This window comes from Barbus barbus (genome assembly GCF_936440315.1).
Source record: "Barbus barbus genome assembly, chromosome: 19".
Lineage (NCBI taxonomy): Eukaryota > Metazoa > Chordata > Actinopteri > Cypriniformes > Cyprinidae > Barbus > Barbus barbus.
This window is the reverse complement of record NC_136747.1, coordinates 30,977,685-30,994,560: the sequence shown is the minus strand read 5'-3', so window position 1 is coordinate 30,994,560 and position 16,876 is coordinate 30,977,685. Positions and strand designations below refer to the sequence as shown.

Here is a 16,876-nt window from a genome sequence, read left to right as displayed (position 1 = left end):
ATTTTAAATACATAAGGAAATAAAATTATAATTCTTATAATAATTATAGTTCTTGTTTTCAGTCTGTTTTATATATTTATAAATGTATATATAAATAAATGTATTGCAATGTGCGGAAAACGGGTAGAATAATGACTAAAATCATAATGCAGTGGCTTCACAATCTGATTCAGATTGTGAAGCCACTGCATTATGATTTTAGTCATTATTCGACCCGTTTTCCGCACATTGCAATTATTGTGCAAATTTAATTTAATTTAGTGACGGTTCTAGACCATTTCAACTGGGGGGGCCAGGCTGGGGCCAGGTGTACTGTTAGAGGGGCCAGTTACATTTAGACCTTATTGTTGTCATATCATTTTCTGCACTGCAGGCATCAACAGGCAAAATACCATGGATATAATCATTCAACAATGAATTTGCATTTACATTTTATTTTTTACATTCGCATTACATTCAGTATTAGTCACAGTAACTGTAATTGCATTTCCATTATATATATACATTTGCATTACATATTCAGTATGTCACAGTAACTTGCATTTTAATTATTTTTACATTTGCATTACATATTCAATATCACTGATATTAAATCAGTCACATTAACTGTATTCTACGATTTTTGTGTTTTTTTGCAAAAAGATCAGCAAATTCGTCTAGATTTAAGGCCTTTGCCCTCCTTGACTCAATACTTAGAACACCTAAATTGCTTAATCTGTCATCTGACATTGTGGACCTGAGATAGGTTTTCACCAGCTTTAGTGCAGAAAAACTCCGTTCACAAGATGCAGTACTAACAGGGATTGAAACTGCTACCTTGCATAGTTTAAAGAGCTGAAAGAAAACTTCTTTATAAGGTTCAATGAATAATGCCAGCTATACTACACTGGAGGGTTTCTGCATGCCACTCTGTATTTTCCTTTCTAAAATTCTTCTGAACTGATGTAGTTCATGCCCCAAGTCCTCAATATTTGATTCATACATTCTAGCAAATGGAAACAGGGACTTTTCTTTGAGAAACGCATCACTTGTAGGGTCTAGAGTTTGGATGCCAGTTATTATTTCACAGTTTTTGCTAGAAAACCTTCTGTTAAACTCATTGAGCATCTGATCTAAAACAGGGTAGAAAAGGCTTGTACGAAAACTATCTTTTTCTCGTTCTGAATCTGACCTCTGACCCACTGTACTGAGTACACAGTCTGCATTAAATTGAGAGCTCAGCTTTTTTGGTCGTTTTGCAGGGGGCTGTATTGCAGTATCACATTGCTCAGCTGTGTTCAACACTTCATTTCATAGGTCATCAAAAAAGGACTCATCCCTGTAGTCATTCAAAGTCTGAACTAAGGCTTCAACTAAAACAACAGCCTTTGATAGGTCAAGTGATGAAGACTGAAAGCGTCTTGGTCCCCATTGCTTTTGCTCTATAGTTCTCAGCTAAGTAGAATTAAGTAGAAATAATTTACTGAAAATAACTGACTTGCTAGGAAACTAACTATGTCTAAACGAGCTATTAACCCTCTGGGCCCTGAGGGTGTTTTGGGGGCCTGGAGAACTTTCGACATGCCCTGACTGACATTTGTGTTTTTTTCAGTTGCTTATAAAAATATAAATGGCTAAAGTCTAATAACACTGTAAACAGCACAAACTGGGCTACAATGTTATGTTAGCAGCATTTGTGTACATGATTGTGTTTTTGAGAAAACAACGTTTATGCATGGTTAGTGAAAAACTAAAATTTTGAAGTCACTGAAATAAGACCATAAAACACATACAGAAAAATTATTTACAAGACTTTTGAGAACCAGATCTTGTAGGCTAGAATATTTACTTCACAATTATGTGAAAATTATTCAGCTTACTCATTCACAGAAAACAATATATTGATTTAAATGTTTAAAGACATGTTTTGTGATTGAAAGCCAATATGCGAGGGAGTGGTAATGGTCTTGAATATGAAGTGGTTCTCACCTGAGAGACAAAGGGCCCTCCCCTAAAGCTGCTAATGGCCCATCAGTGGGACTGTGACTGAAGCAGGTAAGAGAGAGAGTGTGAGGAGACTGAAACAATGGGTTTCTTAAATGATTTGTATTTTATTTACAACACAGTATAATCAAAACATACATAATGAAGGTCAAAGACACATTATTGTGCACTGATCTAACCACAGAGATGTGAACAGACTTTGACTCGTTCCTGCAACAGATTCTGTTCAACAAGTGAAACAAATAAATCATACCTGATATTTACGTGTTATTTAAGTGTTATTTATGTGTTTCTGCTGATAATGTATTGACTGTTATTGTTAATCCAGCGATGTTAAAGCATAATGCTACACACAGTGACATTCAAGAGAAAGTCCTCAACTCTTTGAGATGAACTGCACTGTTTATTGTGTGTTTTCCTCACAACTGATCAAACCTGATTCTTTCTATCATCATCATCATCATCATCAGTCAGATATGTTCATAAGAATCAGGGGGTGGCAGAAACACATCAGACCTGTGGCCGCCCCCAATCCTTTCTTGCCATCTCAAGTAGACAGTTCTGGACCCTCCCCTGGACGGAAACAGGGTATAAATGTTTTGTGTTTCTAACAGGATTCCAGTGAAAAGCAGAAGAGCAGTTGGAAGCTGCCATGAGCCGGTGAATATCATTTAATTAACTCAAACAGCTGGGTATAATAAAAGATAACATCACAAACAGAAAGACAAAAGCAATTGTATTATGGTAATAGAGAAAAGTTTAAAAACTACGCAAGTTGTTCTCAAAGGCAACAGAAAAAGCTAAACTTAGATATAATTCTCTCTGAACTGAGTATATGTCTTTGTGTACATTAGTTATTTTTGGACAAAGTTAACAGGTTCACTTTCTTGATTTTATCTATTTACAAGCACAATGATATTATATTATTTTAGATGAAATAGTATTATATTATAGTTGGACTAATTTAAATGACTAACTTTTTATATACTGTATATATTACACCTGATCTTGTCTCCTATAGAATAAGAAGCCGAAGCCTGGAGACCTCATTGAGATCACCAGACAATATGGATATAAACACTGGGCGATTTATGTTGGAGATGGATATGTGATTCACGTGGTCTCAGCCTGTGAGTTTTTTGTTTGTTTGTTTGTTTCATGCTTCACATGCTGCCAATTGAGCTGACCTTGTATTGAATCTGAAACCTTCCATTAAGATCTCATGAGTTATGATTGTTTTAATTTTCCATTTCTTCCTCTATAGCTGAGCACGGCCACTCTGGGACCAGTAGTGTGATGACAGGAAAAGGTGGCAAGGCCACAGTGAAGAAACAAAAGCTGCAGGATGTGGTTCACATTGATAAATATTTTATCAACAATCAACTGGATGACCAATATAAGATATTCTACAGGACGCAGAAGGATTTTTGGGAAGGGAATTTCCATATGATTTGTTATCAAGCAACTGTGAGCACTTAGCTACGCTGTTGAGATACGGAAAGCCACAATCCCAGCAGGTACAGTTCGGCATGACCTCACATATAGAATTATACTGTACTTATAAATGTCTCAAAATCACAGGATTATAGAATATATTATGCCAAAATGTTTGAAATTAATTTAATATTAGGATTAAGTTCATAATAACAAGTTTTCACACAGTGGCACAAAAAATAAATACTTTGTTTATTCTTATAGGTGGGAAAAGCAACGAAGAATCTTTATGAACAAGCAAAGAACATTCTTATTGTTGCTCTTTTGAATGCAGGAAGTGTCTTTGGAATCATTGTTTTTGCAACATTAATAAGAGATCTAGAGGATGAGGAGGATGATCTATGAACATGGAAATGCAAAATGAAGAAATAAAAGTACAGTTGTGGAGTCTTTTGATTCTTTAAAGTCAGTAAATGTGGTTCATTTGATTACATTTAAATAAACATCCTTATACTGGCACCGGGGGTCCTTGCTTTTATTCATTTTATTATTTCACAATTCAAAAGACAATGAGAAGCAGGCACAATGAAGAGTAGGAAACAGAACTAAAAGTACAGTTGTGGAGGTCTTTGATTATTCAAAGTCAATTACATTGAAATAAGTAATTTAAAGAACTAAACTTAAATGTAAGTATAGACACAAGTCCAAGCACCAGTGGCCCATGCATCTCATCGATTGACCTCACAAGCTTCATAATTTAAATATCTGCATCTGCAGCAAATTAATCTTGATAATGCCATGGTCCGTCTGTTAGACTGTCTCACAAATTAATTCCTAGACGTTCTGTTTAGATGTCTGCAGGGCTGCCAACTTTTGAGTTCAACTTGGAGTGGGTGGGTGGGTGTTATGTGTATATATATATATATATATATATATATATATTTTATTGACCTGTTGAGCTGCCTCCTGTGTGCCAGTCCTTCACCACAGAATAAACTCATGAAATTCAGTGCAGACAAATCATAGAAACTGCTCAAACTGGCTGTTTTAACTCTGTAAAGCCTGACATTAGAAGTAATGAAATGAACACCTTTAGATAAAATATTACAAAACATCTGCTTTTATGGCTCATATAGTCTTATAAATTGAGAATATGGAGGAAAAAACTCTTCATTTTTATTAGAGAGTCAAACTGAGCAAAAATATGAAGTTTTTGCAGATGCTGATATTTCTATGATGAAATTATAATGCCTGTCATATAAATCAGTGACATCTTTCTAACAGTAGAGAAGATACTGACATAAACTGATCTAAATATCATTCATCACTCTATATCTCCAGTAATATGTCTCAGTAAGATGAGATGTAAATGATGCAAATATATAATGCAATGCTGATTGAGAGATGAAGAAATAAACGCTCCTCAGAAGATGTGAGATGAAGATCATTCCTCCGCTGAGGAACAGTGAAAGTAAAAACAAACGCTCCTCTAAAGATCCTGATGATCAGATTTGAGACTAAAACATGATTGATGGAGAATCTGCTTCAGTCCAGTAAGAGTTCATCTGGAGATATGACTGCAGTTATTCTGACGTTTACTTGATCAAAATCAGTCAGGATTTGACACGAGAAGCAGCAGCTGAAGCTGGACACCTGTACAATTACACTAAAAGAGCTTTTACTGGAGAAAAAATAATAAACTATCAATGACAGAAGACATGAGGAGATTATGTGAAACAGGTTTAACAGCATCATATTGAGCATTTAGAGAAATTCATATATCAAATGTGATGCATTAGCTTCATAAGGTTAAGCGTTATTTACTGCACCGGAAGCATGCCACTGTGATTCCACTAATGCCAACATAATTTGTGATAATAACACACCATGGTCCTAGTTTAGCAGTTCCTGGGGCAGGAGCCATCGAGACACTATACAGTACTTTCTGTTTGATGGAGAGGCTCTGTACGCTGTCCTACAGTTCAGTCTCTCAATCACGGGATCTGTCTGTCAGATGAACTCCTGCCCCAGGACCTTTTTTGGCAATAAATTAGCTTTTCTTAAAGAAACTGGTTTGGCGGATCATGTAAATTGCTTGTAAATGTAAAAAAAAAGCTTGTAAAAGATTGCTCATGTCTGATTATGCCCAGCCGTTTAAGTCAGGACACATAACTAGCTGTTGATCTCGATTAACTTGTTCCTTCAGGTGAACAATGGCAAGAACACCTGCAGGATTGAGAAATATCAAATCACTTCTTTAAATCTCTGATTTCAGTCCCAGATGAGCATCTGCTTTATTCAAAGTCAGTCAACCAGCTCACTTTCTTCTGAATGCAAACCCATGAAACATCATTTCCCCAGCTTACAAACAATGTTACAAGAACCTTTTGCTAATGTTCCCATTAAGTTATTAAAATGTCTGAATATTCTCTCCAGTTTTTAATGTTCTAAAAAAAATGTTTCCTTTGTAATGTGATCATTAGAGAAAACATTAAGAGAATGTTTTCTTTATTTTATCATTTAGCAAACATCATGGAAACATATATTTTGAACGTTCTCTGAATGTTGTAAATCAAGTAATAATATTATAGAAAGAAATAATAAACACAGAAAGGAAAACATTATTTGCATCATTTGGTTTATACTATGGGGCCGCTGAATGCTTGAATCTGATTGGCTGACGAACATTCTAAGGTGTGCAATTATTTTCAGGGAAACATACGGCAAACGTAGTTCAAGGCAGCTCTTGAGCGCAAATTTACACTACATTTTGCTACAATTATCCCACGGTATCACGATGAAAACACAATCTCAAGTGTCCTGCCTTTAAGTCTAAATGCATTTAGGAAAAACAGCATTTTAATGATAATTTTGCTACAGTTTTGGCTTGATCGTGTTAAACGTAATCAATACCTTTTCATTTAACTTTGCAACTTATAAAGCAATAAAATATGTTTTTAATTCACATATTAAAACTAGTGTAGGAAAGGGCAAGTGTTATTTAAAGGTAATTCCTTACCTTACAATATTACTGTGTCAGAATAGTAATGCGTTACATGACTCCTGTGTTACTTTTGAGTTACTTTCACCAAATAACTACAGAAGTAGAACTTAACTTTCTAAAATGACCAAATGTACTGCAGAGCATTGTAGATCCAGTAGAGGGTGATACGGTGGAGCATAATGACTGTGAGCTATCAGGCATCTCACCAATGTAGTGCTGCATCCCAATGTGCCTACTGAAACATACTATATACTCAAAGTATGTACTCTTTTGGTGAAGAAAACGTACACACTTTTGAGTGTGTAGTAGAAGAGTAGGCAAGCTTTGGGACCAGAGGTGTAAAATACTTGAGTCATTTTACTTGATTACTGGACTTAAGTATTATCTTAAGTATTATTTTGGGGGATTTGTACTTTATTCAAGTACAATTTAAACTGGTTACTAGTAATTATACTGGATTACATTTCTGAAGGAAAAACAGTACTTTTTACTCCTTACAATTTTATTTCATCTTAAAAAGTACATTACATTTTTATTTTATCTCATGCATGATAAATATGCTAAACAGAAGTTCAAATGTGCGTGCTTGACATGAGAACCAATGAACATTGTTTTCATACATCAAGCACATATTTCTACTTCAGTTATGACTTTCATCAGATAAATATCAGGCTTCAGAAGTGCACCATCAAATCTGAGGAGGCATATTGAGGAATGAATAAAAAGGTTGTTTCGATAGAGCCGTTGGCTGTGTAATACTGTCACAAACGAGGCCCTTGCGCCTCCTCTTTCGCACCACCAGAGGGAGCCCTCACCGGGGGTACTAACTCACATTCGGACTTTACCTCCCCGAGGTATACCTGGGACTGATCACCTGCACCCGTCATCAATTACACACTCACTCACACACAGACTGTTCCTCGCACCTCAGTGTGAAGTCTTGATTTGCCACGGTGATCACTACTGAGAGTTTTTCCTCTGTTTATTCTGCCTGCCTGTGTATTACTGAGTAGACTGTTTATCTCGATTATGATTCCTGCCGCCTGCCACGACCCTCTGCCTGTCTTCTGACTTGTGTTCTGTATTGTCTACTGTTGTTAATAAACTGCAGATGGATCATCAAGCTTCTGACTTGTCACAAATACTTTATATTAGCTCAACGCACAAGTTTGAGTGCAAATAAATCAGTGATGAGAATTTAAATACAATTAATATTTTTGTGGGACTGATTGTTCGTTTTTTTATTAAATGTTACAAATCTCCAAAAAATGTTTAAATGAACATTTTATGCTAAATAAATTGCAATTTATGTTTAGTGAGGTTCTTACCTGGTAGTGGATATTATCTCATTATATGACACATTGAGTAGCAATTAAGACTGTCAATGAGTATTTTTTAATCTTTATAATTACATGATTTGCTCATTAATTAATCTAATTAGTCATTAATGATTATTTATCAATATATACTGAGAAAAAAAAAAAAAAAAAAAAACTCTAAATGCCCCAAATAAACAATTAAAGTTGAATTATGCTTTTGGAGCAGGTGTGGGGAACACTGATCCTGGAGGCCTCTGTCCTGCAGAGTTTAGCTCCAACCCTGAAGAATAAATACCGTCCTGAAGAGCTTGATTAGCTTGTGCAGGTGTGTTTGATTAAGCTCGGAGCTAAGGGCCACCGGCCCTCCAGGATCAACGCTCCCCATCCCTGTTTAAGACGGCGATGTTGAATAGACAACACTAAAAAGTGGCCTTTCCTTTTTTCATTCTACGACTCTCCTCATTAATGCAACACATTCTTGTATTCCGTCTGGAATAGGTTTCTAGCCTCTGCATCACATCTTGCTCTTCAAAGGAGTAGTTCTCCCAAAAACTGGCATGTTGTCCCAAATGTTTATGACTTCCTTTTTGTTCAGATGAACACAAGAAATATTTTTTGTCTGTATAATGCAAGTGCACAGTCCCACACAAAGTGAACACGACGGTCAAGTTTAAAATATTGGTATTAGTATTTTTTGTATTTATCGTTTCACTAAAGAAGACACTGATTCATTAACAGGGGTTGTATGAGTTACTGTCATATTCATTTTTGGACGTCCCATACACTTGCATTATACAAAGAGAAAAGAGCTTTTCTAAAACTCTTAGTTTGTGTTCATCTGATAAATGAAAGTCATATAGGATGGCATGAGGCTGGAAGCTTCCTTTTAATCCCTTTCCCTGGATTTGTATGTATGTTGTTTCATTTTCTCCCTTTAACAAAACTTCTATATATCTGCTATACTTCTCCTTTTTCAATACTTGAGTACAATTTAAAGTTGTACTTTTTTACTTTAACTAGTATGTTTTTGGCCAGATACTTTTAATTGAGTAAAAGTGTCACTGAGTATCTGTACTTGAGTAATTTTTACACCTCTGTTCGGGACTCTATGACGTCACACAACCGCTGTGTCGCATCTGTTACACGCACCCTGTCTCTGTAAACTGGCCTGTCAATCATCTTCTCACTGTTATCCTCCTCCACATTTCATTTCATACCGTACTGGAGAGACAGAAGTAGCTCGTTGATCTGCCAGTCTGTTCTCTTTCATGCAGACAACTCTGCTCATATTTACTGTATAATGATGCATTTAAAACTTAGTGACCAAATTAATGTTTATAAAGTTCACATGGCTGTTGCAGATTAAATATAACACGGATAACAATAACATTTGTTTTTTTACCAGGTTAAATGTTGATTATTAGTAACTGAAACTCCTTTTTGTAGACCTCTCTACCTAACTGTTGATCATGGGCATCCGCCGCATTTGTGGTTTTTCTAACACGTTTTATACGTGTTTGTAGTTCTGGACCGAATCCTTCACCAAAGCGCAATGGATTGTGGGCAATTTTAGCCATTAGAGTCGGATCCACGCTTCAAAAATCAACCTGAAATAGTAGACCATCCGGGGACTTCTGCATACACTTTTCAACATACTATGCTTTGGGACACACTTACTGTAATCTCACGTACTATTAAGGATGGCTAGTATGAACATTGGGACACAGGGTAGGTCTTCTGCCATCTTCACCCAATTTAATTTTGGGCTAAAAGTGTGTTTTAATGCAAGTGTTACAGAACATGTACTGAGTAAAATATGAATGAAAACTGATTAGTAATCTGTTACTGTTATGCATTGCTTTTGTAACGCGTTACTCCCAACCCTGAATTTAACTACAGAAATACATTACCCCTTTACATATTGCATTGCCACCCATATGCTGCCATATATTACAGCTGTATTTTATTTTGTGCCTGTCTTTCTCTTGAATCAGCTCTTGAAATCATGTCATTGGTTTACTTAGAAATTTAACTGAAGTAACTTTTAAAATGTTCCCACTTCATTAAGTTACTTTCAAGCATATATCTTTTATTATAGCTTTTGATTGTTTTACTTCATTAAGTGGTTGATCCTTTTTAACCAAAGGATCTTCATTGCTACTCGGGTCCTTTAAGTGTAATCACTGCGCATGCAAACTGACTGTAAAACAACTGTTGGATCAGGAATGAAGAGACGGGGAGTCCGGGGTGAGGTGATGGTGAGGAGTTGTTTATTAATGATTCCAGTCAAATATCAGATGAGAAGTGGAGAAGAACATCAGAACCATATTTATCCAGTTCATATGAGTTTACAATATGAGGTTGTTAAGCTTTACATATAGAACTATGCACAGTATTAGTAGTTTAAATTATGGGTGATTAGGCCGTTGTGATTACCCGGAAAATAGCTGAAAAGGAAAGCAAAGCATGCCGACTGTTTTCTTTGCTTGGATTTTTATAACATAAAACCAAAGAACCGATGAAGCACAGGATACCCACAATAATAGCCACAGCTTTGTGCACCTATAAGAATAAACAGAAAGCATTTGCATTAATTCATGGTGTGAAAAGTTGTTGCCTTTGTGACCTTAATCCTAATGTTGAAGCCGTTTAGTTATAATTGTTGTATTTGTGAATTATTATAATATATTACGTGATGTATTATTAATATGAAAGGCCGACACAACCTTATATCTAAATAACTGAAACATTTTTGACATAATATAGTGTTTAATATAGTCAAATGTGAGACATGTATGAGTACAGTATAATCCTGATATAAAAGGTCATGCTGAATAACTGTACTTGCTGGGATTGTGGTGCATCGTATGGAACTACCTTCTCCACGAGGCTTCCTGCTTTCTGTAGTTTTTGTGAATTTTGTTGTGGTTGATATTGCTTATTTAGGTCACCCTGGATCAGGTTTTCATCGCTGCCAACCACATCCTGCTGTTCTTCTTTCTTCACCATAGCTTTGTCGTGCTGTACTGAGTTCGAACGGCTGACCCCCGCATCAGCGTTCTCAGCTATAAAGAAAGAAATGGAAAAGGAAAAACAATCATAACTCATGAGACATAAATTGAACGTTTCAGATTCAATACAAGTTCAGCTCAATTGGCAGCATGCATATAAAAAGCATGTATATATAAAAAATAAAAATAAAAGCTCACAGGGTGGGACCGGTTGAATAACATTCCCATCTCCTCCATTAGTCCTCCAGTGTTGATATAGATCTCTGATGATTACAATGAGATCTACAATCTTTAACAACTTAAACGAGACAAAAATACAAAGTGTGAGAAAATCATAAGTATGCTGTTTAAACATCACTGTAACCCAAACTAACTCAATCAGAGCCTTAAAACTCATCATATTTGAGTTCAGTTTATCAGTTTCTGGAGCAGGAGCCACCAAAACACTGCTTTCTCTTTGATTTAGAAGCTCTGTATGCTGTCCCAGGACCGTTTTGACAAGATAATAACATAGCAATTACAAAAAAAAACATAGAAAAGCTGATAAAGGTTTGCTCATTTATATTCTGACTACAGACCAATCCTTTAAAATCCTCATGAAATCAAAGTCAGTCAATCAGTTCTTCTTCTAAAAGCAAACCCATGGCATGCCATTTCCACAGCTAACAAAAATATTATATTTGTCGTATTCGTTTTGGGACATTTTGCTTTATAAGACAGTATAGGCTCTCAGTCACAGTTAATAGGTTAAAAATCAATATAATCCTAAAATAATTAAAATCAGAATAACTCACCATCGCTACAATTCCTTGGATAAGAGATAATGGCCCATAAGGTTCTGATTCCTTAAAATTAGAACTGACTATTAAATTAAATTTTTTTGCTTTTTGCATTTTACAGTATTTTTTTTTTGGTTTTTTTTTTTTTTGCTTTAGAGAAGTTGAGTTTGCTCTTTTATAGCGCAATAGAGCACGCCCTTTAAAGGTGGGGAATTTTCCAGATCGGTTCCATCAGTGCAGACAATGCTGTTCAACTAGTTTCACAAGTGTCGAATGCAAAACATCACCAAGAATGAGAAAGACTGTCTTCAGCTGACAGTTACAATGTATATCTGTGTACACAGTGTTTGTACAATTCATTTCTGACTCATTCCTTCAGATTCTGAAAATACAATAAATTGCAATATAGTAATTAAAAGGTCCAGCCTTAAGGTACTCAATGATGTGCTGTTCCCTTTCGAGGGAACTTCAACTGCGTCCTCTAGGGGTCGCTATGGGGTACACCTCGGCTTGACCGGTGTCTTGAAGCATAAATCTAAACACAACATTTTTTTTTTTTTTTTTATAGCAAAAAATGTAGAAATATACAAAAACAGGGAAACGAGACATTAATATATTCCTACAAAGAACAATCAAAAAAAGTAAAGACAGAAAAACAATTATTCTGGATTTGCGTACACCAAATTATGGAATTATCTATACAGAACAATACAGAAAAAATTACATCAATCTAGAAAAGCTGTCGTAGTGCATCAAAAATGTGGCACTCTTTTTGTTATTTGTAAGTCTTAGAGAGGAAACAAGACAATCAAATTTAGAAAGAAAAAGGGGAAAGACAAAATATGAATAATTTAGCATTCAAAATAAGAAAATTAACAACATATTCAACAGGTTGTAGCTTTGGATTTTCATAATAAAAATAACATCTTTGAGGACGAAGGCATGAGTCACATTTAAGGTTAGAAACACAGGTGCTTAAATCACCTCATAATTTGTTGGTAACACCACAATCAAAAAACAAATGGGCAGCCGTTTCCTCAACAAAACCACAAAATGAGCAAGTCTCATCAACATCAGCATATTTAGAAATAGACAAATTAACGGGATACATTTTATGAAGGATTTTATAATGAGTCTCCTTAACTTTGTTAGATATACAAAATGTACTTGGCAAAAGCCAGGCCTTTCTCCAATTTATATTTGTTGTAAAGGAACCCCAGTAGAATTTCCCTCTTGGAGTAATCTTTCTCTTTGTCGGAAATATTTAGCGAATATGTTTGTTATTGCATTTCCGATCTAAAATATCAATACCACCCAAACATAAAGCCGGATAAACACTATTGCCTTTACTGAATTTGAGGTGACATTTAATTAACTGAGTTAAACCTACTGAGATGGCTCTCATCAAAGTATTATATTCCTTTAAATTATGCTGATTCATAAATTGTTCATAAGTTAAAATATTACCAAAATCATCAAACACAGATAGAATACAGTTCAAGTAATTATTAAACCATCTAGGTAAAAAAGAGACTTATTTAACAGTTAGTGTTAGACACATTATTCAAAAGGAGAACTTTGTGGAGGAGAAACCATGGGGGAAAAAAAACATTTCCATGAAAGAAGACATTGCTGATGGAAGATAGATAAGGAAATAGGTAGCTTGCCAGGCAAGAAATTGCACTTTAGTAAGAAAGACCACCAAGTTGGTCAAATATCTTATTTGGAAAGAAAAGCACAGTGACATTGGATTCATAAGGCATCTTCTCATCCAATTTACTTTAAAGGTGTTTACAGTATCAGCAAAGTCCAAAACCTCAAGGCCACCTTCGCTTCTGGAACTAGCAAGCACTTCTTTTTTTAACTTGTAAGGTCTATTTTTCCAGATAACATCCACAAATATTTTATTAATTTCCTTTATGGCTTTACCGTTGACAAAGAAAGAGCAGAATATACAAAGTGAGATAGCCCTTCAACCTTAGATAAGAGAACTCTACCATATAATGAAAGAGCTCATTAGTGATATGAATTCCTAAATATTTTACACTTTTTTTTTTAACTGGGATACCTCCTAAGAATATATCATCCATATCATGAATTGACATAAATTCACATTTCAAAGCATTAGATTTATACCTGAGGCACATGAAAATTGGTCAACCAATTCCAGAGCTTTGGAGTCGAAAGCTTTATGAAAGTCAAGAAAGATTATGAGACCATCTGAATGAATTAGATCTGAATAATCCAGCAAGTCTAGTACTAATGTGACGGCCTTTCATGAAACCAGACTGAGATTCTGAAATAATATTGCCTAAACCAGTGGTTCTCAATTCCAGTCCTGGAGGCTCCCTGCTCTGCATATTTTGCATATTTCCCTTACTTAACACACCTGATTGAGATCAAATATCTCGTTAAGCTCGTTAAGAGAGAGAGAGAGCCACGAACTGAACTAACGAGCTGATGATCTCAATCAGGTGTGCTAAGTACGGGAGACATGCAAAATGTGCAGAGCAGGGAGCCTCCAGGACTGGAATTGAGAACCACTGGCCTAAACCATAACTTAATCTCTTAGCATATACAGAGGCTAATATTTCATATTCTAATGTTAACAAAGAAATAGGTCGCCAATTATCGATTACCAAAGGATCCTTGTCAGGCTTAGGTATCAGAGAGATGACTCCCTGGTTCATAGTAGCTGTCATGTCTCCCTGACTGATGCATTCTTCACACATATGAAATAAAGGCAATTTAATAAACTCCCAAAAATGGAGATAAAAATCAATTGAAAGCCCATCGATCCCAGGGGATTTACCTTCTTTCATTTTATGCAGAGCTTGCTTGATTTCATCAATTGATAAAGGAGAATCACAAATTTGACTATACTCTAGATCGATAACTTTAATATTGTGTTTAACTAAATCAATACATTTTTTCAGAGTTATTATAGTTGAAATTAGAGGTATAAAGATTGCTATAGAATTTTGCAACAAAATCTGATATTACTTTTTGGTCTTTGGAAATGACTCTGTCAATATTAAGTGCAGAGAGAGTTTTGCTCTGACCATTTCTTTTTTCCAGAGCAAAGAAATAGCTAGAATTTATTTCTCCATTTTGCACGAGATCTTGTATATGCACCTTTAGCCAAATCTAAATAGGTTTCATCAAGCTCCAAATTTAACCGTTTTATTTCTAAATGATCCTCTTCTGTAATTTTACTTTTAGCTAGTAATGTATTAAGTTTATTAATCAGCTCTGAATCAGTTTGATGTTTACTCTTTTTAATTGTCTGGTGGAGGCAGGATGGAATAACACAGAGCTGTTATCTCCATAAGAGCGGAGTCAGGATTGTTTCTCGCATGACCAGACGTGATCATTCCACAACTGGAAGAGCATTTTAAGATTAATAAGCAGGAGCTATAATAAATTATTCATAGTTGCTCAAATATCCCTCTATGTTATGCATTATGTTTGAATCATGAAATATTAAGTTTAAAAGTTTTTATTGCATGAAATAGCTTCAGTTTTGAAACATCTGGTATTTAGGGGGTATTTAGGAAAACATTGCCATATAGCAACAGTCACTGAAGGCCAACTCATTCTCATTGTCATCACTCTTCATTCTTTCGCTTTGGCCTTTCCATCAAAATTTTGCTGTATTCATTTTCTGAATTTTGCGTTGATTTTAAAATTCTTATGCTTACCTACAAGGCCCTGCATGGTTTAGCTCCAGAATATCTGACAGAACTTTTAACTGTCTACACCCCAAGGCGTAATCTTCGCTCATCTGATTCTGGCTTTTTAACTATTCCTGTAAGTCGTTTACGCTCTATGGGTGACCGGGCCTTCTCTTCTGTGGCGCCACCACTCTGGAATTCTCTCCCTACTGAAATTAGACAGGCTGAATCCTTTAGTGTTTTTAAATCTTCTCATTAAACTTACTTTTTTCCGGTTAGCATATATGTGATTAATTTACTTTGTTTTAATTTTAATTATTATTATTTGTTTTTTTTTGTTTTTTTTTCTGATTGTCAATCTCAATGTATTTTTTTCTTTATGCCTTGGTAAAGTGCTTTGAGATGCAACTTTTAAAGGCGCTATAGAAAATAAAGTTTATTATTATTATTATAAATATGTCCTCGTTCTCCAAGACTATTTCACCAAGTATGTGAATTTGTACCCTATGAAAGACCAAAGAGCTGTAACGGTTGTACAATGAATTTTTGAACAGTATATCACAGAGCATGGTGTTCCTGGATGCCTTCATACAGATCAAGGCCATCAGTTTGAGGCAGATTTAATCAAGGACTTGTGTTCCAAGTTGGGTGTCACCAAAACCAGGACTTCTCCTTATCATCCTGCGGGAGATGGTTTAATGGGAAGATTCAATTGCACCCTGAAAGATCAGTTGAGTAAATGTCTGTACCAGCAAACAGAGCCATTGGATAACATGTTAAGGGCAATCCAGTTGTCTTATAATACTAGTGTACATAGCAGCACTGGATACACCCCTTTCTTCCTCGTTCATGGACGAGAAGCCAGATTGCCACTTCGTTTACTCTTCCCTTGTCCTACTGAACCTTCCAGTGCCTCTGCAGGCACCCCAGATACACTACATCACTGGGTCCCATCATTCATGCACATGGCTTCCCCTATCACTGCTACGCCGATGACACACAGCTCTATCTCTCTTTTCAACCAGATGACCCAACGGTAGCTGCACGGATCTCAGGCTGCCTGGCGGACATCTCGGCATGGATGAAAGAACATCACCTACAGCTCAACCTGGCAAAGACGGAACTTCTGGTCTTCCCTGCCACTCCGACTCTACAGCATGACTTCACGATTCAGTTAGGCTCATCAATAATTGCCCCATCAACATCGGTCAGAAATCTTGGTGTAATCTTTGATGACTAGCTGACCAGCACATTGCAAAGACCGCTCGATCCTGCAGGTTTGCACTACACAACATCAGAAAGATCAGGCCCTTTCTGACAGAGCATGCTGCGCAACTTCTTGTCCAGGCCCTTGTTGTTTCCAGGCTGGACTACTGCAATGCTCTTCTGGCTGGTCTGCCATCAAACACAATCAAACCTCTACAAATTATTCAGAATGCAGCGGCACGACTGATCTTCAACGAGCCCAAAAGAGCACATGTTACACCTCTCTTCATCTCCTTGCACTGGCTACCAGTGGCAGCTCGCATCCAGTTCAAGACACTGATGCTTGTGTACAAAACTACCACAGGCTCAGCACCCTCCTACTTCCACTCACTATTACGAACCTACATCCCCTCCAGAAGTCTGAGATCTGCTAGTGAGCGACGCCTTGTGGTACCATCACAGAGAG

The 16,876-nt window shown here is 36.1% G+C and overlaps 1 protein-coding gene across 1 annotated transcript; it reads right to left on the bottom strand.

The window, feature by feature from the left end:
• Positions 1-9,989: 9,989 nt before the first annotated feature.
• Positions 9,990-11,673, bottom strand: LOC306885505 (phospholipase A and acyltransferase 3-like). The gene is made up of 4 exons (XM_079442082.1): positions 11,546-11,673; positions 10,950-11,049; positions 10,618-10,805; positions 9,990-10,302 (listed from the first exon to the last, which is right to left on the bottom strand). The coding sequence occupies exons 1-4, from the start codon at positions 11,642-11,644 to the stop codon at positions 10,159-10,161; spliced, it is 531 nt and encodes a 176-aa protein (XP_079298208.1). The 5' UTR covers positions 11,645-11,673; the 3' UTR covers positions 9,990-10,158.
• Between the last annotated feature and the right edge of the window lie 5,203 nt (positions 11,674-16,876).